At 47.0% G+C, this 20,525-nt stretch overlaps 1 protein-coding gene across 1 annotated transcript in view; it reads left to right on the top strand.

The window, feature by feature from the left end:
- The window catches only part of ACBD6 (acyl-CoA binding domain containing 6), a 357,145-nt gene that overhangs the window by 316,830 nt on the left and 19,790 nt on the right, over positions 1–20,525 (top strand). Inside the window, exon 7 of the mRNA XM_086955446.1 lies at positions 7,573–7,603. Within this exon, the coding sequence (XP_086811572.1) occupies positions 7,573–7,603 (31 nt within the window). The remainder of the gene's footprint in view (positions 1–7,572; positions 7,604–20,525) is intronic.

Raw genomic sequence — 20,525 nt, 5'->3', positions numbered from 1 at the left:
CATCTGGAGAGCGAGTCAGGGGGGAGCCAGCCCTCCAGCCATTGTGTCAAGAAGCCCTCCATGTTGCCCTTCTCGCATCCCTCTGGAAGCCCAACAAAGCGCAGGTTGTTCCGCCTGGCACATTCCTCCGCGTCCTCCATTCGGAGCACCAGGTCCTTCTGAACAGACTCCATACTGGCCACCTTGCGCTTTAGGGCCACGAAATCATCCTCCACCCCGGAGATGCGCATCTCAGCCTCTGTGATACGGGACACGGCATTCTGCAGATCTTGTCGCAGCAGTGTGACATCGGACCCCACAGCCCCAATCTTCGCGTCCAACATATCCCGGGACTGGGTTATGGCTGCCATGAGGGCCGCGTTATCTGGTCCAGAGTCTTCGCAGTCGCCCCCGCACCTCCACTGGGCCCTGTAAAATTGTCGATTGGGCCTTGCTTGGGGGGCCCCCCACCTCAGGTCATGGCTACCAGTCGCGGGAGTCTGCCCCTCGGGGGCCTGTCGTCGTATCTGCTGGCGGCCCACTTCCCAATCACCGGTGCTGCGTATGTGCGTCTAGCCCCTTCCCACCAGCTAGCGGGTACCAACCGGTCAGGGCCCGCGTCTTGGTCCCATACCCCTGGTCTCCTCTGCCAGGTCCTCTGCTGGGTGAGTATCGAGTTCTCCCCCGGATCCCAGGGCGAAATGTCACCCCCTGCACTGCCCAGCCCACTGCCGCGGCCCGATCCAATCGCCGAAGTGCGATGAGGGTGACCCCTTGCTGTCCAACACACCGGCAGTGACCCAAGTCCGTATCCCCCTGAATAGGGGCAGCGCCATCCCATCAGGCTCCTGAGGACGGTACTACCGGAGGGCCCCCACCAGGCAAATTGCTCTCCTATTGCCACAGCGTTGGCCACACTACAGTCCAGCCCCCCTCGGCTAGGGGTTCCAGGGCCGAGGTAGGCTCCGCTTGGGGCCCTGTGCGTCTCCCACTACCAATGCGGCCCGATCCGACCGCCGCCACGCCGGCGACCGGCCCCTTCCGACCTCGTGATCCCGTTGATCTCCCCCGCTCACTCTCCCCAGGGGGATCGCCACACTGCTCCTTACTGTCTGTCCCTCTGGGGCCGGTGTTGTCCAGGGAAGCCGACGTCCGGGTCCAGGGCCAGGGTCCACCTACTGGGAGCACTCCAGACTCAAGCCCCCGGCTCCACTGCCAGATCTAGGCCTTGCCGCCCTGCTGCCTCACCGGGACAGGGAGTGGACTATCGTCACTCGGATCACCTTGGCGCCGGGGACTCCAGATGAGTTGATCAGGCCTCGCGGGTCCCTTGGGGCCAAAAACCTGCTCCGCGCGCCTTGCGCCCTCTGCACCATCTCCACGCCAGCCGCCGGGACCCGCGAAAATCGAGGTCCCCGGCTCCACCAGGCTGCACAGGCCCCACTCCACGTGGCCGCGATCTCCGGCCCCCGGCACACCAAATTGCCCAAAATTTTGCTAGGTGCGTGCCGCCGAGGTCCGGTGCAGGATCCCCCCCTCCGGGGTCGCTCAGGGGAGGGGAGAGGCAGGATATTTACGCGGATCTGTGTCTGGCGGGACGGAGCTCCTATAAGCCGCGTCCGCCATGAGGGCTCTCTTGGCCATGCCCCCCCATGATCCATGTTTTTAAATACATTTTTGTTTACATCATGCATTATTCAGGTTTTTTTTGTTGCTGTATAACATAACGTGTATTTGTAAAAGCGCACGTTCACCTGGATGTTTCTTGGCGCTGAATGACAGATGTTTCTTGTTACCCAACTCAATGGTACTCATGTTATCGACCTCAGATCGATGAAAGGCTGAGTGGATCTGCCGGGATTTTAACCTGTGACCATGAGGTCGAACACCGGACCCTGCAGAGGAGGCATTAGTCCACTGAGCCACCAGACCCGACCTGTATCAGACTTTGTCATTTCTCAGAAAGACGATTTTTGGAGAATTCAGAACCCATCAATGTTCTTAACTGCAAGGAGATATAGACCATGTTCTTTGCAAATTAGGAAGAAGAGGAGGAACACCAGCATCCTTACGTTGGCTGCATTACTCCCAAATGCCTTGCTTTGTGTTGCAATTCAAAGGCATAAATAAACCGTGTTGCTGTGTTATCTAGTCAGTCTTTATAACCTGATACTCTATAGGAGTCTCCCTCTGCTTGCTTTGTCAACTACCTTTTTTAGATGAGGCTCGGTTCAGCAGATCCCTGAAAACACATTGAGGGTTCACCCAAGGACACTTAAGCCTGTACTCCCACAGGGAAAACCTTTATTACTGAGGTATCGGTAATTGAGTGTGTTCATTAAGTAACCATAGTTAGAGCTCCTTTAGAGATGTCATCTGTGGTGATTGAGTTTCCTGATAACCTTTCATTGATCTCTAAAATCTTTGAGTCTGTGGTGGGTTGAAAGAGTGTAGACACCTGGTAGGAAACCTTTCAGCACAATCTCCAGAAGTATCCTCCCAGCATAGGGTGGAGAGTGACTTGGACACAATTTAAAATAATATTCTGGCCTCCCTCGTAGACTGGGCAGCTGTGTCTATCCCCCACTATATTTGATCCCTTCTGGGGACATCTATTTGTTGTTTCCCACATCATCATACTGCTTGTTGCCTTTGCAGTATGAAATGTGGCCTCAAAGGCAGAAGTTGTCAAGTAAGGGCTCCCGGTAGATACCTATATAGTTAGCCTGCAACCGAAGGACACTAAAAGTCCCTGCTCTAGTGCTTGTTTCCTAGGTGTGGGGGTTTCCACAATCCAAGATAGCTAAGAGCATGCCAACTTACTCAAACAGCCACATATGACCTTCATGATGACCTCATCGAACCACAGCAAGATGCATCTGTGGAGCTGGATATGTACGTATGGCAGTGGAATTTCGATAGCGCAAACTTGGGTCGGAAGCAGCATTGTGATGAGCAATAGGCAGTTGCCCAGAGGTACGATTCAAGATTGTTTTCAATGAGACCATTCACATGTAAGTTCCTAGACCGTGTTCTTTAAAGAGATGTCTTCTGTTCCAGTTCTAAAGGGGAGTTGGAGCAGTTCTGATGTTGGTGGGGATGTTGTTCCAGATTCTAGATGTTTAGAATAAGGATGTTTGCCTTCTGATCTTTTCCTTCTTGTATTTCTTTGTCTCCAGTCTGGTGATTTCCTGTCTTTTGGTATGGTGCCGACCACTTCATGTGGCTAGTTTCTCAGCTTGATCTATGGTGGTGGTCTTTCTGACGACCTTACAGGTGATGCTGCTCATCTCGAAGATGATGCTCGAAGCAGTGCCAATGCAATCCCAGTGTAACCCCTGCAGGGTTTAAGGGATGTGGTAGAACGTCAAGCCTTTGTGGAGATGGATTTGCCAAAGTGGTGTTTGAGGAGCTGTTGATAATAGCGCTGCCTCCATTACAGTGAGTGAGCACCAGGGTTTGCGCTGCTGTTCTGAAATCCCTGAGAGAACATGTGGTTGTTTTGTGCTGTTGTTGAAAAGGAGTAAATAAGTCTTTGTAGGTTTGAGCCTTAGGTAGGTGATCATGTGACCTGCATCAAATCAGTTGGCAAGCAAGACATAAATCACAAATTTAATTCAAAGTGGCATAGCCATTAAATTATAACCGTATTCTGTGTTTTTGCTTGGAGTTCTGAAAACTTTAAAAAGTAGGTGTTCCTGGATGAAAAATTGATACGCAAAGCTTCTGTCATATCCTCCATTCTCTGCTTTTTAAAAGGATGCTGCTGGCATTGCAATGCGATTCAAAATAAACAATTGTTCTGTCGGGTATGTCACTTGATTCCTTCAATACATGAACTAAATTCTTTGTCAGGTGCAATTTATAGTCTTCTAATTACTTAAGACAGAGCTCCAACCTAAGAGCTTGCTCACCATACAAATCCAACATCATTGCAATGTGGACTAAAAAATGTCACCTTTGTATTTTTTGTGCTATAACACTGAAATTGTACACTTTCATAAACGATTGACATGGCTGTTTACTTTGAGAAGATGGACTTGACTTGATCTGGTTATTTGTTTACATTTTTAATAGTCCTTTTGTGTGCGCAGTCTGAAGCAAGTTATTGTAATTTGTGTCTCGTTTGTCCCAAGTTAAGATGGAATGTCATTAAGGCAACCGGTTCCAGTATTGTCTCGTTTGTCAGATTGGCTTGTACAAGTGTTTCATGCCTTCTTAGGGCACAACATGTAGGGGATGGCTGTGGTGCATTTGCTACGGGTCTTCGCCTCAAAGCCTTTGCAATCCTGTGGCTGTCGCAGCACAGCCCAAGCATGTCAAGAGCTGCCCTCAAGGGTATCAATGCTTTCACGAGAGCCTTGTATTCAATTGAGTCGTGTTAAAAGTGTGTCATGGGGAATGAAGAAAGTAAAGCCTTTAATCTGCGCTGTGGTTTTTGGGCATGGCTGGAGAGTTCTGAACTGAGCCATCTCATGCGTTCAAGAGCTGTTTGTTCTTTTAGCAGGATGTCCTGTATTTTGAAGGGCCTTTACAAAACTGAATGATTTGTACAATGTGGGCTGTTGTGATTTTGTACGGTGAAGGGAAACTCTAGATGTGGGACGGTTCAAATTGAAATGGGCTTCTTTATAGAGCAATACCATAATATCAGTTGGGCCACCCATATGCTGCCTCTGCTACCGCTCGAAGAGTGAAAGATCCAATTTTAAGCTAAAATGCCTAATGTAAGAGTGCTGAAAAATGTAACAGGGTCAGGCACATAATCAGAAAGGCTAAGCCCTTTTTAAACTTGAAAAACAACACAAGTGCCAGTACTGATGTCACTGCACACTATCATCCAAAACCATGATCACACACCTCAATTGACAAGACCATCAATTTTGAATTCATTTTTTCTATTTCAAAAAAAGACCTGTTTACGTATATTCATATATTTTTTTGAAAGGCAAACATTTATGGACTTTTCAATATACAAGGACATTAATAATACAATATATACAACAGAAGACAAATCATAAATGTTCTATAACACATACACAAAACAACAACATTACATACAAGAAAATCTAAAGCCCCAGTTCCTTTTTTTTGAATTTTCAAAAATGTTAAACAATATATTGAAAACTATATGAATATCATACCTAAAAATGTATTTTTTGAAAAAGAAAAAATGAATAAATAATTGATGGCCATGACAGTTGGGGTGTGTGATCGTGGTTTTGGAAGACCAATGTAGGAGTGCAGCAGATGTAACCAGCTGCTTCCTCCAAATAGAAATCGCAACATTTCCCAAAAAACAATTATCTAACCTAATGTGTCTACATTTATTATGTGGTTGAGGAAGATCTTTTGCAGTGTAAGCTCCAGTATTTTGGGACCTCCTGCCCATGTGTACTCTCCCCTTAATGCTGCTTTCAGGATTAGACAGAATGGAGATTTCTCAGGGTACAGCAGCGTAGTAGAGGTTCTCAGCATCTTCCACTTGAGCACTACTGATGCCATCCCACTGCTGAAGACGTGGCCTTGATCACTACTGTACTAGGACGTTTTCCTTTATGAAAAATATCCTCTGGTTGCACATGTGAAAAATACATGTGGAATCTCTACTGTGAAAACAAGCAGCTCAATGTACAGTGTGACATTTGTTGGAAAACACGTTGTGTGCAGCTTAATGCGCTTCACTTTCAAAACCTGGTTTCGCTTAGAACTTGTGGTAATATCGAAAGAGTTATCCTTGTATGTGATAAACTTCAAGCATTTACTAAACAAACCTAGCCAAAAATGTCTCCGTTTCCACAAATGATTTTGTATCGAAAACTTGAGAAGAACAAAGAGGTGAAAAAACGACCTATCCTTTCAGTCATTTAGTTGGCAGTTGTAATTCTGCACAGAAACCTACTCTTCACACTGTCTGCTTGCTCTGACTGCAGATATTGAGGTCGCAACTCGGCTTTAATAACTTTGTACAATAGAGGAGTCATGTAATTGTAATTTTCCCATTACTAGTCTTGACTATATTGTAATAAGCTGGTTAGGCATGTTTTACACAGTGATTGTGAACCACTCGCTCGGAAGTCAACAAAGTAATGTAAAAAATGGTAACTATTTATACTGTGATTTATTTATTTATTTTATACATGCCACCTCTATTTAGTAGGTGATATTATCTATATGTTTTAAATTACCTCAAAATTCTAAATGTAAATAAATATTGTACTGTAAATTTCTGTGCTTTGTGATCGGATTTTGCCTTGTTGACAGTCTTTATTTCATGTGATTTGTGGAACATCATGTGCCCCGTGCCGTTCTACTCGGTCCCTGCGGGTACACATGACTTAATATTGTTACACAGGGGTCGGACAGGCCCATAGGGCAATATGGCAATGCTGGAAGGGCGGATTTGACAGATCATTGTGTTGGCCGGTTCTTTTTTGGCTATTTGTGTGCCTGTTTAATGGTCTGGTGGGCCTTTTTTCTGGTGGGCCTTATTTTTTAACTAGTGGTTACCCGGATATTACCACAAAGATTGTCTACAGCAAGAACACCCTTGTAATCTGCCATACCATGCAGAACACTTATATAGCCTGTCTTAACCCCTTCCATGCTCATGACGGAACGGTTCCGTCATGAGCGTCGGTTGGCCTGTGCTCATGACTGAACCATTCCGTCATGGTTCCATAGGCCCAATGGAACGTTCAGCACAGCGCAGGAATTTGCGCCGCGCTGAACGGGTTAACAAGAGCAAGCATGCCCTGATTTGCAAATGTGGGCTACTTTTTAATATGGTCTGGCCAGACAATTATGTGAAAACCACAAGGAGAGGGGTTTTTGCTCCGCCCACATGTTCGGAGCCAGAAGTACATATTTTGATTGGGCAGATGTTGCGCGTGTCCACAAAAAGTTGCTTGCACTCCACACAGCTGTGCTCATTTTCTTTATCCAGCTGCCTGAGCTTGAATCTTCAGGAGCACACACAGGACATTGCATTGCTATTAAAGTGTCTAACTAGATCATTTGTTGTTTTTCTCTGGCACCAGCACAGCTGGGAGGAGTGCAGTCACTAACCTACATGGATGTTTAGGTCTGGATTTACAGTGCCCGGTCACCTGATCTTTTTACTTACACCAATATTATTCCACAGTTCTTTGCTTCCATACAAATACATATCCATTTCCATGCTATTTTCTTGTAATGTTTCACATTGCCACACAAACTTCCATTAAAACCAGACCTATTGGCATTGCTAATGCTAGTTTAGCTATCTGAATCGCTGATGGGGACCACTTTTATTGAGCCCAGTCTGACCCTGTGTCGCACCCCATATCGCTCTGCCACTGTCTGCATCCGCTGTCCTGCGCTATGTTTCTATTATGTTGTCGAGCTTTGAGCCCTGCTGCCGTGCTATGTCCACGTTACTGGCTCATGCTCTTCCTGCTTACCCCTCCTTCCTCCGCAGTCTTCTCCCTACATTATCACGCTCTTGGGCTGCCATACTGCGCACTTTGCGCTACACTGTGGCATTGCGCCATTCTGTTGCACATTGGCGTTAGCTATTCACCTACTCATTATCCTTTCTCTTGTGTTTTGCAGGACAATGAAGGCCAGACAGCGTTGCATTACGGTAAGAGATCATGGGGGGGAGGAGGGTGTGTCTCGCATTCTGTGGAATATGTCATTGCGGGAAACAGCAAGACGGTTTGAATCAGCAGGGCGCACTGCAGAGAATATCGCTGTCTGAGCTGGGGTTCAGAGCTGGGTTCTTGCTGTGTGTGCAAAGCAGAAAGAGAGTTCTTTTTGCCATGTCTGTGCTTGTAGATTGAGCTGGCAGTGTGTGCCGCAGGGAGGGATCTTGGCTGTGAGAGCGAGCAGCACATAAAGGGGCGCTGATCATGTGGCTTGGTTGTGACTGCTCTTGGTGGAGGGCAGGGCCGGCCACCGCAGGTCTGGGGCGCTGGAAGCTTGGAGAGTGGCAGATGTTCACAATCCTGTTATGGCTGTGCCCATGAAGGGAGGTGAATACTAGGATAGCAACGATCATACCCGCTGAACCAAACGGCTCTTCATACTGTGCCTAAGCCGCAGACTTGTGTTTCTTGCTGCCATGACACACACCAGCGCTGAAGAAGAGAAGGGGATTGAAGTTATATCCCACCTTGGGGAGTAATCCAAAGACCCTAGAGGCAGTCGGAGTACAGACATGGTAATGGAAGGACCTCCATATATTTAGACTCTGTCCTTCACTCTGTATAATGTAGACTCGATCCAACTGCCTGCCTTGCCAGGGGCTGCACCTGCCAGCCTATCCGCCCCGATAATGATTTACTGTTTTGAGCTGACAGCTGTCCCCATGGCAGCATCACTCCAGATTTCAGGCAGCACACATCCTGAACTTATATGGGCTATAAATCTTGACATTGTTGATTAAACAGGATCTGGTGTAGGGCGGAAAAGACGGACTGACAAGCAGAACTGTTCCACCTCTTCCCCATAGTCCAACAGATTTACACTGTGCAAAGCACAAACAGATCCACTGGGGCGTTCCAGCATAGTTTCAGAAGGCCAAAATCCATGCTAGGTTTTTAGGATAACCACTGATTGTATATATTAATTTAATTTACCTTTGTTGTATGTAAATTCATCATATATTTAATAACCTGAAAATCTAACCTGGATCTTACCTTCTGGAACATGTGTTGGATAGTCTTGCAGTTTACCATTAATTGGTGATTCCAGATTAACGGGATGACCCCTCACTGCTGCATTTACGTATTAGAAAGTCCAGTCGAAGGAGATTGGAGCACTGAGGTTAAAATTGCCAGACATGTTGGAGCCAGTATGGTTTTCGAGAAAACCCAGTGGGGCGGTGGGGGTGGTTTAGAGCTGCACCAGCATGGATTCAGATGGCTCTACAATCTTGGATCTGGTGCCCAGCGAAGTCCAGGATGCATGAGAAGGGCAAGTTGAGTTTTATGGCTAAACTAAGCCACAGACAAGGGGGTGGTTAGGAGGTGTGTTTTATCATAGTCTTGAGTAGCCCAGGCTGAACTGAGAGGTGACTGCGCTTTCAGGCTTTATAGTAAACTAGCTGTGGTGGATGGGTAGCGCTGGATGCAGCTCTGAGGTAGACAAGGACTTACCAGATGAAAAGGTTACTTACCTTTGGTAACATTCTTTCTGGTGGATGATCTAACTTCATATTCTTCACCTTTAAAACATCTGCAGGCGACAGACTGGATCCGGTACATGCTTGGTAGGTGGTGTTGCATAGCTCTACATCAACTTCGCTCTGCCCCAAAAGTGACGATTGAGCCACATGTAAGGGCCACCTCTGCATTTCAACATTCTTTTCTCGACTCTGTCCGTGCCCGCCGTTGTACAGCCCAACAATAATTAGAGGTACCAGTGTGCCAATCTCTAATTTGAGCCCTTTTTAGATTGAAAGATCGAAAAATAGACTATTTCACAGTACAGGGAGACAGGAGAGTGGTGAGGAATCTGCGGTTAGAGTATCCACCAAAAAGATGGCTCTGAGTAAAAAGTTCTATGGGACCAACATGGGAAGTACCCTTTTAATCGGACCTGGCTGTCAAGGTAGTAGTGCTTCATGAACGTGTGCACTGCTTGGCAGTTCTGGCTGGACTGTTCCCATAGGCACAGGGTCAGACTGATTTGCATATGACCATGTCTGAACTGGGGTGGCGGAGTCAGCTAAAGATTGATAATGGATTAAACCCAGATCAGTTGACGGGGGGGTGAGTGCTTGCAATATTCAACACTCCGTCCATCATCCCAGACGTGGGTCCCTTGCTCACTTTGCCACTGGATTCAAGCTAGCCTGGTGGATGGCGGCTGATTAGCCAGAAACCTGTCCCAGGATGCTTGTTTACGGTCCAGGGAAGGCATGGCTTGACAGTTCGGGCTGGACTGTTCCCATGAGGTACAGGGTAAGACTGATTTGCATTTTACCATGTCTGAACTGGGGTGGCAGAGTGAGCTAAAGAATGATGATGGATTAAACCCAGATCACTTTACTGGGGTGAGTACTTGCAATGTTCAACACTCTGTCCATCATCCCCTTTGGTTTTGCCCTGATGCACATGTCATGACCTGATAGGTATCAAAAATAGGCACTATGTGCGCCATTGCCATGGCAGCAGCCTTGACCCAGGTGGAATGGGCCGTCAATCCTTCAGAAGGCTTCTTGTTGGCATATGCATAGGAGATCTTAATGCAGAGGACTATCCACCTTGACAAAGTCCAAATCTGTCCTGCCTTGGTTTGAATTTTGGTGCCGGATTGGAAGTCCGCTCCGATGTCAGAGCAGGACTCGAGATAGGTTCAGGAAGCATAGATTGTGCCAAGGGCAGACTGCCTGCGGTAACCAGACTGGAGGCCTCTGTATATCTTTCAAGCCCAGTGGTATGCCACGGGAGATGGAAGAGTGACAAAGATTTGCAACAAGGTTGTAATCTGTTGCAGTGTTGCCAATGGCCCCGGAAATTCTAGGTGCATCGGGAACAGTTGCAGAATTGGTTCCTTTGTGAGAAACTGATAGTGAGACCCAGAGGTACCCTGACATTCTTGTGATTTCTGTAGGCTGAGTGGCTGGACTTCTTCGCGAATCCTGCTTAGCCTTCTTGAACTTCTTCTTCAACTTAGACTTGCCAGAAGACTTAGACCGCGACCAGGACCATTACAGGAACTGTCTGTGCCCTCAACTTCAATTGGGAATGGGACTTTGTGACTATTTTTTGGTTTTCTGTGATGTACAGCTTAGCTTCACTTTGCATATCGCCTTCGGAATCCTAAGAGTACACACCTTGTAGGACTTGGAGTTGTACATAGAACCCAAACATCAGAGGCATACCTCTTGGCAGTTTGCCACAGACATTTGTTTGCAGCATTCCATACAATGTTTAAACCTTTTAGTTATAGGAGGGGACATAGTTCCCTTGTACGCTGGAAAAATATATTTTAGAATAAACTTGTCCACTGAATATGCAAAAAGTGGGAGAGATCTCCAGATTCGTGTATAACTTCTGACACAGAACAAAGTCCATGAAGACCTCTGTAGTGCAACTTACAGGCAAACGAGAGCAGTGCTGTTAAAAACTTCTGGATCCAGTCTGGCACCTGGGGATATTCTAAAGGTGAGGACTCTGCGGTTAGAATATCCATCAGAAACAGTTATTTAGATTTGTATGGTAGCTTTAGCTAGATTGGTCGGAGCAGGTGGTATGGTGCACTGGTTGTGAACCATGCTGCGATAGGCTGGGTAGGTACACCTGGTCATTTAACAAAGTGCAAGCCTTTCTATAAAGCAATGGAATTCTGTACAGCAGTGGTTAGACCTGGAGTTTATCACTGGGGGAAGGTTGCCTGAGGGGCAGAGTAGTTCAGAACCAGATAGGTATGAAACTCTAAGCTCACAGCTGGCAGGACAGAGGATTCACATTGTGGTCTGGGAGTCAAAGTAGATCATTTAAAAACTGACAAAGTATATCCTTGAGCCCGTCGGGCCTCTGGGCTCGAGACTTTGCAGCTCAGTATACTTTTGGTTTCTGCACTAGCTATTATGGGGTTGGTGGCAGAATGCTAGTTCAAGAGGTTCATTTGGGCAGTGGCCTTGAGGGTCAGAGTGGGCCATGTTGATGTCTATAGTTTCTGTGTAGACTGGGCCTGGAAAAATTGATACGTTTGGAAAGGGCTGGTTACAGAATACTCCTATTTGCTCTGGTGTCCTGTGGAGTCGATGACTTTGATTTTGTTTTGGTTTATCCACAATGTACTTTATGTATTAATTAATTTGCCAAAAGATATTTTGTGTTATTTATTTGATCATGGTTTTAATTGCTCACTCAAAGATTTTCTGATTATGGTTTTGACTGTTATGAGTATACTTGGCTGTGGGTCCAGAAGTGGTTCTTTGCAGGTTTTTATGCCTATACTTTTTATACCTGTACTATTTGAGGGGTCTCTGTGGCAGAGTGCTGGTTGCAGGGGACACATTTCAGCTCTTGTGTCTTGTAGCTCTGGCTTCGCCATGCTACGCACCGGAAGTGGAAGTGTGCTGGTCTTAATTCCAGCGGCCCCGGTTCCTGTCGAGGCTCTCCTGACCCGGTGATGTTTGGAGGAGACCCATGTGTGCTGTGGTGAAGCGTAGTTCGTGTGGAAGTCAATGTTTTTCAGTGTAAATTCAGACTAGGTTGCCTATCTGGATGAGGTTTGCTCGGCGACTCTGCAACTGCACCTGTTGAGTGACGCAAATGGATTTCTATGTGACCCCTGACGAGGCATTGAAGCTCTGTTCGCTCTAATGAGTGTGGGTCGCTGTTTTGGGGTGTTTCTGGGTTCACTGGGCCGCGGGTCCGCCCGCGCTGGTTTTTGCAGCTGCGTGTGCCTGCTGCTCGGGCACTTGTTGAGGGGCTGGTGGCAGAGTGCTGCCGCCCGTTATAAATGACCTGTTAGCATTGGCTTTCGCGTGCCTTGGGACCACTTGCTTCCTTCGCTTTATGTGTCCCCGAGGAAATCAAGGGACTCTTTACACACACTGGCACACGCCTGCGGCAGCCTCGGTCCTCTGCGCTCCCGCGTCGCCCCTCCCCCGCGCCATCTGTCGTGCGCTTCGGAGGGCGGGCGCGGACAAGGCACAGGATGGAAGGAAGGCCCGGACCCCGGAGGATTGATGATGGCGGGAGGCGCGCGCCGCGGAATGGAGATTCACCCTCACCTGTGGCTCTGGCAGGGCAGCCGCTGGCACTTGAGAAATGGAGGTTCCCGGGGCCATAAATCCAGCTCTTGTTATCATTCCAGGCGGAGGGACGGGCTACTGGCGGAGAATAGCTGGCGACACTCCGCCTCCTTGACAGAGCAGTGACAGGCTCTCCCCTGGCCCCCCTGCTTCTGTGCCCCCCTCTTGCACCATTACTATGGCCCTCATTCAATCTAATCCCCCAAAGCCCCGCTTTTCCGATAATGGATCTTTTTATATAAGGGATGGTGATGGGAGTATATGGTTTACATTTGGCCTGGCCCTCGAAGGGGGCTCAGATTTAGACTCTTTATATTTTTAAAAAGAACCTAGAATCGCCTGTTATAACTAGATACCTCAAAACTGGAAGTGACCAAGGTCTCTGTATAATTTCTGAGCCCCCTTTCTCTACTCGTGCTCCACAATATATTCCTGCTGCTTGGCCTCTTGCCATAGTTCTGCTTCTCTGCCACTCGTCCTATAATAATGATATCTTATTTTCCTATTACTACTGTACTGACTGCCATTTTCTGGCGCTGTGACTAAGAGGTAAATATGGAACTCAAAAAGCTGAAAGGGTCAGTACTATTGGCAAGGTTACAGCAGATAGCAGCAAGCACAGAACGTATGAGTTCAAAACCGCACCGTTGTGATTCTGTCCTTGTCCAAGCGCAGACAAATTTTGGTCCCCTTAAAGCAGGAACAGTGGGTAATTCGGGACAGCATCCTGACGTTGCTGAAGACAAGGTTGTGGGTTTCTCTGGATAAAGAAATGGGAGTGTCTGAAATATTAATGATTCTTCTTCAGATAGGAAACAAAGCTGGTGGAACTGCTGGTTAAACAAGTAAAATGTCACTTATGCACGATGACAAACTTCCCCACTCTGCTTGGTTTGGAGAAGATCTCTCTCAAAAAGAGGCATATTACTCGGGAAATGACGTCTCCACTGCGTGTCACATCTTTACCTCCATCATTGCTTTTGGAGGGGGTCCAGTTCTGACGAAGACGAGGTGGAAGAGCGCCACTATATGCAGCAGAACACTTATGAAGAGAGACCTCAAGTGTGTGTTCACCCAGAGAGTTCTCAACAAGGGCCACACCAGGACATGGTGGCGATGCCGTCCTCTCTTATCTCGGACTTACAATTAATGCTACAAGATTATAGGAGGAGGTTCCCATCTCAGCAGGAGGGACAACAAGTACGTCCTCCTTCACCCTCTATTCCGGCACCGCAGGCAGTGGCGGAGAAACCGTTGCCTTCAAGGGTACGCGAACCAGAGCCCAGGGTAGCTCCTCAAGAGGTAGTTCATTTCCAGGATGATGATGTCTCATCCGATGAAGAGCAGCAGGTTGACCCTGACCAGGATCCAGATAAAGACTGGAATATTGATGGTCTTCAGGATCCAGATGTCCAAGTGCCGGATACCGCAACTTCTCCTCCAGCAGACATTGGAGGTTTTCATAATCTCATGGAAAGAGCGGCTAAGAGGTTTGGTCTGCCCATTTCAACGGTTCAAACTGACTGTTTTTTATACGACTTCAAAGAGCCATACAGGAAGTCGGTTCGTTCTATCCCCATCATAGAACATGTTTGGTCAGAGGGTATCAAAGCCACGCAGAATCCAGCCACGGTCCTCCCAGTTCTTCCCCGGCTGGAGAAGAAATAGAGCGCCAGAAGGCAGCCCTGCATGCCTCACTGGTCAGCCGAAGCCAGACTCTGTCATCTCCCAGGTGGCGCAGAGTAAATCAAAGAACCCATCAACGCCGCTGACAACACCACTGGATAAGAAAGGGAGGCGTCTGGATAATGTGGCGAAGAGGTTCTCTACAATGGCCAGCCTCCTCGTTCTAGCGGCAAATGCTACGGCTATCCTGGGGAGATATGATCGCCAGATGTGGTGTGACCTGTCTCCATTTGTAGAAAGACTTCCAGATGGGTCGAAGGATGAGGTCAAAAAGATCTTGATGGAAGGTGAGCGTGCCTCTTCAGAGGTAATAGACTGCGCTATGGATATAGCGACAACGGCCTTCCGAGCGCTGGCAGGCTCAGCGGTTTTCCAGGGCTGTCTGCGAGCCACATGGTTTCGCCAGGAAGTACAAAACAAAATTTTGGTCTTATCCTATGATGGGGAACTGTTGTTTGGGAAGCACGTGGATGATACCTTGCAAGGCATAAACAAGGATACGGACACGGCCAAGTCCTTAGGAACTTTGACCTATCGCAAAGTCCCTTTTAAGGGTGCAAGAGGAAGAGGCTTCTCATCGTACAGAGGCGGCAACCAACAGCGTTATTCTTCCTATTCACAACCTACTCAATCCTACAAGCCCCAATATTCACAGCGGCTAGGTCAATCGGCGTCTTACTCTCGACAGCCGTCGAGAGGACGTCCGGGGCGACAGGGCAGAGACAACTGTAAACGACAATAGTGGCCCGGTGGCTCTTTCTACTGTTCCTGTCCCTTCGTTAACACCAGTGGGGGGCAGGAATGCCCATTGTCTATGCAGCTGGAAGGTCCTATCATCAGACCAGTGGGTTATAAATATCATCAAGGAAGGACACACTTTGGAGTTCCAACATCTTCCTCCAACAAGAGCTCCAGACGCCACCACACCCAAACATCTTGGTCTTCTTTGTCTCGAAGCCCACCAACTCGTCATCAAAGGGGCAATAGAGCCTGTGCCTCACTCCCAAAAGGGAAGGGGTTTTATTCCAGGTTCTTCCTGGTTCACAAGACAAAGGAGAAGTGGCGTCCTTTACTAGATCTTCGAGAGCTCAACACCTATCTCCTAAAGTTGTCATTCAGGATGGTCACCCTTCAAGACATCCTACGTCTGCTCAATCCAGGGGACTACATGGCAACTCTGGATTTAGATGATGCATATTTCCATGTGCCCATCCACCCAGCTCACAGGCAATATCTTCGATTTACAGTAGGCAAGAGCCACTTTCAGTTCAAGGTTCTGCCCTTTGGTCTCCGGTCCGCACCAAGAATCTTTACAAAGGTACTAGCTCCTGTGGCAGCTTTTCTAAGGAGGCAGTCTTTAGAAGTCTTCCCATACCTGGACAATTGGCTAGTAAAGGCTCCTTCGTTCCAAGAAGCTTCCAAAGCGGTCACAAGCTGCAGTCAACTTTTCAAGCAGCTAGGTCTTCGGCTCAACGGGGAGAAATCAATCCTGCGGCCATCCAAAAGGACAAAGTTTTTGGGTGCAATCCTGGATACAGATTGTTGCAAGGCTTTTCCGTCAGAAGAACGCCAAAACAAGCTTATACTGTCAGCTTGCCTCCTGCAAACAAGGAAGTCTGTCGGTCCGTCGGTACAAATCCCTTCTCTGATCGATATCATCCTGCATACAATTGATTCCGCACTGCAGGCTTCGCATGCCTCCACTGCAGGAGCAACTAGACATGCAATGGCGTCAGGCGACAGGCTCCTTCGACGACAAAATCGTGGTAACACCAGTGATGAAGAAAGCAAGCAGCTGGTGGTTGGTAAAAGAAAACATCTGTGGGTTTGACATTCCAGCTTCCTCCATCCCCCATGGTGCTGACAACAGATCCCTCCATGGAGGGTTGGGGAGCGGTTCTACAAGAGCTGAAAGTCAGTGGTCATTGGAGCGCAGTCCAATGCAGATTCCACATCAATCTGCTAGAACTGATGGCTATTCATCTAGCCTTGCAGGCTTTCCTTCCAAGGATCCAGAACCGTACAGTGCTGGTTCGTACGGACAACACCACGGCCATGCACTACATAAACAAGCAGGGCGGGACAAGATCCTGTACCCTTTCGAAGGAAGCTCAGAAAATTTGGAACTGGGTGATCAACACAAGATCATTCTATCAGCGGAACATCTCGCGGGAGCACTCAATTCCACAGCGGATGCTTTAAATTGCCAGAGGTCAATCAGCTACGAGTGGGAATTGGATCAGACCATTCTCGAGGAGATATTTTCACGTTGGGGGACCCCAACCATCGATCTTTTTGCGACACCGCAGAACGCCAAATGCCAGTGCTACGCAAGCAGGGATCACCATCAAGGATCCTTGGGGAATGCACTTTTGATAGCTTGGTACGGCGCATTTGTCTACGCCTTTCCACCAATTCCACGAATCCCGAGACTGATCAGAAAACTCAAAGCGGAACCGTGCTGGATGATTTTGATTGCATCGGCGTGGCCCCGGCAATTCTGGTACACAGAACTTCTTCTGCTCTCCCAGGACCGCCCGATTCTCCTGCGGCCTGTTCAGTCGCTATTGACCATGGCTCACGGACAAGTACTGCATCCGGATCTGAACTCACTCTAATTGTCAGCGTGGCTCCTGAGTACAGAGAGTTCCAGAATTTAAATCTCTCAGGGGAATGTAGAGACATTCTGGCTCAGGCCCGTGCGCCAAGTACAAATAAGACTTATCGGGCGAAGTGGAAAAGGTTCTGCCTTTGGTGTCGGAGACAAGATATACACCCATACACTTCGGCACCGCACCAACTTTTGCCTTACATCCTTTCTCTGGCCAAGTCTGGATTGGCTCATTCTTCCGTGAAGGTTCATCTGGCGGCCATTTCCAGATTTAGACGCACGTCATCAGGTCCTTCCCTTTGGTCTGCAAGAATTGTTAAACAATTTCTGAAGGGCTTGTTCAGAGTTTTTCCTCCAGTCCAGCCTCCACCACCGGCCTGGCACCTTAATTTGGTTCTATCACACCTGATGAAGCTCCGTTTGAGCCTATTCACAGGGCGGATATGAAGTTTGTTTCATGGAAACTTGCTCTTCTCTTAGCTTTGACATCGGCTAGAAGAGTTAGTGAGCTTCAGGCATTCACGATTGTAGAAACTTTTTTGCAATTCAAAAATGATTTTCTCATCCTGCGGACAAATCAAAAATTTATTCCAAAAGTCCCATCAGAGTTCCATCTGAATGAGCCTGTGATCTTAAAGTCCTTCTTCCCACGGCCCTCTACGCCAGCAGAGAGGGCGTTACATTCTTTAGACGTTCATAGATGTCCAAAATTATAGATGTCCAAAATTTTACTTGGAGCGGACAAAGCAATTCAGGAAATCTTCCCAGCTATTTGTCTCTTACAGTGCTCCGCGGAAAGGATGCCCAATTTCGTAACCCTGTATTTCGCGCTGGATATCGAATGCAACCAGTTTTGCCATCGAGAGGCAGGCAAGCCACTTGAACGAACAGTTAGTGCTCATTCTAAAAGATCAATGGCCTCATCTGTGGCTGTATTCTCAGGAGTCCCAATCAAGGACATCTGTAGAGCGGCGACGTGGAGCAGTACTGAAAAACAACTATTCAAGGAGGGTCAAGGGGAATATGTTTATAGACCGTCCAAACTCAAATACCCCTAATGAAACTGTGAAGAACAAGAAGAGTTGGAGGGTCTGTGAACCAAAAGGCCAAGTCTACAAGGTCCTCATTAGAAAACTACACTTTTGGATTGCACTGAACCAGACCAAAGTGGTCACAAGACACTAAATGTATGATAGATATCCTATCAGCCCACCCACTTGGCGGAGCCTCGTCATGTAGGACGTCTAGAACCAGGATGGTGTGTCCAAGCCTAGATGAATTGGCTAGACAGCACACAAATTTGGTTCATACAGTGGAAGTGTCCATGCCACTGGGCGGTGCTGGTAAAGTGCAGTGCAAACAGAAAAAGTGAATAAGTGATGTTAAAATGACGGTCGAGGCAAAAGAGAAACTTTTTATTAATATTCACCAAGACGCCAGATTAAAAAGAGATGTAGGACAGTGTGAAAAAATCACTGTCTGCTTTGCTGTGTTGTTAAATAGGCCAACATGTTTCTGCCAACAGGTGAAACTACACCGGCATTCTTCAGGGCCACTTATATGAGATGTTGCTACTGCAAAGGTACACTCAAATAATAGTATATAAAGTGAAGATGACAGACCAAAAGAAAAACAAAAACTACACATATCGTTGGGTAAGTCTTCTTTACTGCTTTCAATATTTGAATTCAGCAATGTCTGTGGTTTATTCTAAATGCAACCTATATTAAATTGAGTGGCCGTCCTAATAGGGACTGGCCTGGCTGAGTTTTATAATGGTCCTCATGACATAATAATCTTGCAATGTTTGAAGAACACAAAGTAGTTTTTGTTTTTCTGTTCTTGTTTACAGGACTGCATCCTCTATCAACAAATGGTTCAAGAGGATACGGTAGGATGGTCCGTGTGACCACTCCATTAGTCTGACAGTCCTTTACTTTTGGTCTGTCATCTTCACTTTATATACTATTATTTGAGTGTACCTTTGGAGTAGCAACATCTCATATAAGTGGCCCTGAAGAATGCCGGTGTAGTTTCACCTGTTGGCAGAAACATGTTGGCCTATTTAACAACACAGCAAAGCAGACAGTGATTTTTTCACACTGTCCTACATCTCTTTTTAATCTGGCGTCTTGGTGAATATTAATAAAAAGTTTCTCTTTTGCCTCGGCCGTCATTTTAACATCACTTATTCACTTTTTCTGTTTGCACTGCACTTTACCAGCACCGCCCAGTGGCATGGACACTTCCACTGTATGAACCAAATTTGTGTGCTGTCTAGCCAATTCATCTAGGCTTGGACACACCATCCTGGTTCTAGACGTCCTACATGACGAGGCTCCGCCAAGTTGGTGGGCTGATAGGATATCTATCATACATTTAGTGTCTTGTGACCACTTTGGTCTGGTTCAGTGCAATCCAAAAGTGTAGTTTTCTAATGAGGACCTTGTAGACTCGGCCTTTTGGTTCACAGACCCTCCAACTCTTCTTGTTCTTCGACGTGGAGCAGTATCCACTCCTTCACTCGGCACTACTGCTTGGATTCTTCTGTGAGAGAGGATGCAGCAGTGGGTCAAGCAGTCTTGAGGAAACTTTTTCAATGAGACAGTGAGCTTTCCTTACTATCCCGCCTTCCTGTATTGCATATTTTGTATCACATGTGTTTGCTTCTACTTTGTGATATCTATTTACATATATATGATATATCTATATAGTTATATCTGTTTTTCTTATCAGAATAATGTTTGTGTTTGCAGATATACAGGTGACAAAATATGCCTTATGTTTACTGCTAGCTACTCTGATACAAAGCATGGGAATCTATGAAAGTTCCAATACTGGGGCAAGAAAACAAGTTACGTACCTGTAACTTTGGTTCCCCAGTAGTGGTAACTTTCATAGATTCCCATGCGCCCACCCTCCTCCCCTGGGAAAGCTCAGCCTTATTGTACAAAGATTGTTGCTGTTCCACAACGTCTACGAAAATCTGAGGCTCTGAGGCTCTCTCAGGAAGGTTCTATGTGGTGAGGCTGCTCTGATTGGTTATTGCAAGAATTTGGTCTCTTTTACAAAAAGAGGTGGATAAGCTACAAAATGAGATGAGGCCTAGGCCTTTTTTTCACTTTTGTGCTTACTACTATGGTATTTTTTATTTACCGAGGCTCCTATTCCGACGACGGGGAATGATACAAAGCATGGGAATCTATGAAAGTTACCAATACTGGGGAACCAAAGTTACAGGTAATTAACTTGTTTTCTTATTCCGCTATCTGAAAGTAGAATTTCACTCAGTAACTTTCATTTCAGAGTGAATTCGCCCAGTACTCCAGGTCCATAGGTGGCCTCTTTTCTAAAGCATGCCCATATAGTCTTCCTTTTCAGATGGTCAACTCACCTTTTGAGGTCTGAGCTACTTGGCAACTCATACTATAAGAGGGTCAGGACGCTAGTTAGAATGAACGTGGAGGGGAGGCGGGGGGAAGAGGTTTTGAAAGG

This window comes from Lissotriton vulgaris, chromosome 1_1 (assembly GCF_964263255.1).
Source record: "Lissotriton vulgaris chromosome 1_1, aLisVul1.2, whole genome shotgun sequence".
NCBI lineage: Eukaryota > Metazoa > Chordata > Amphibia > Caudata > Salamandridae > Lissotriton > Lissotriton vulgaris.
This window is presented reverse-complemented; position numbering and strand designations above follow the sequence as displayed.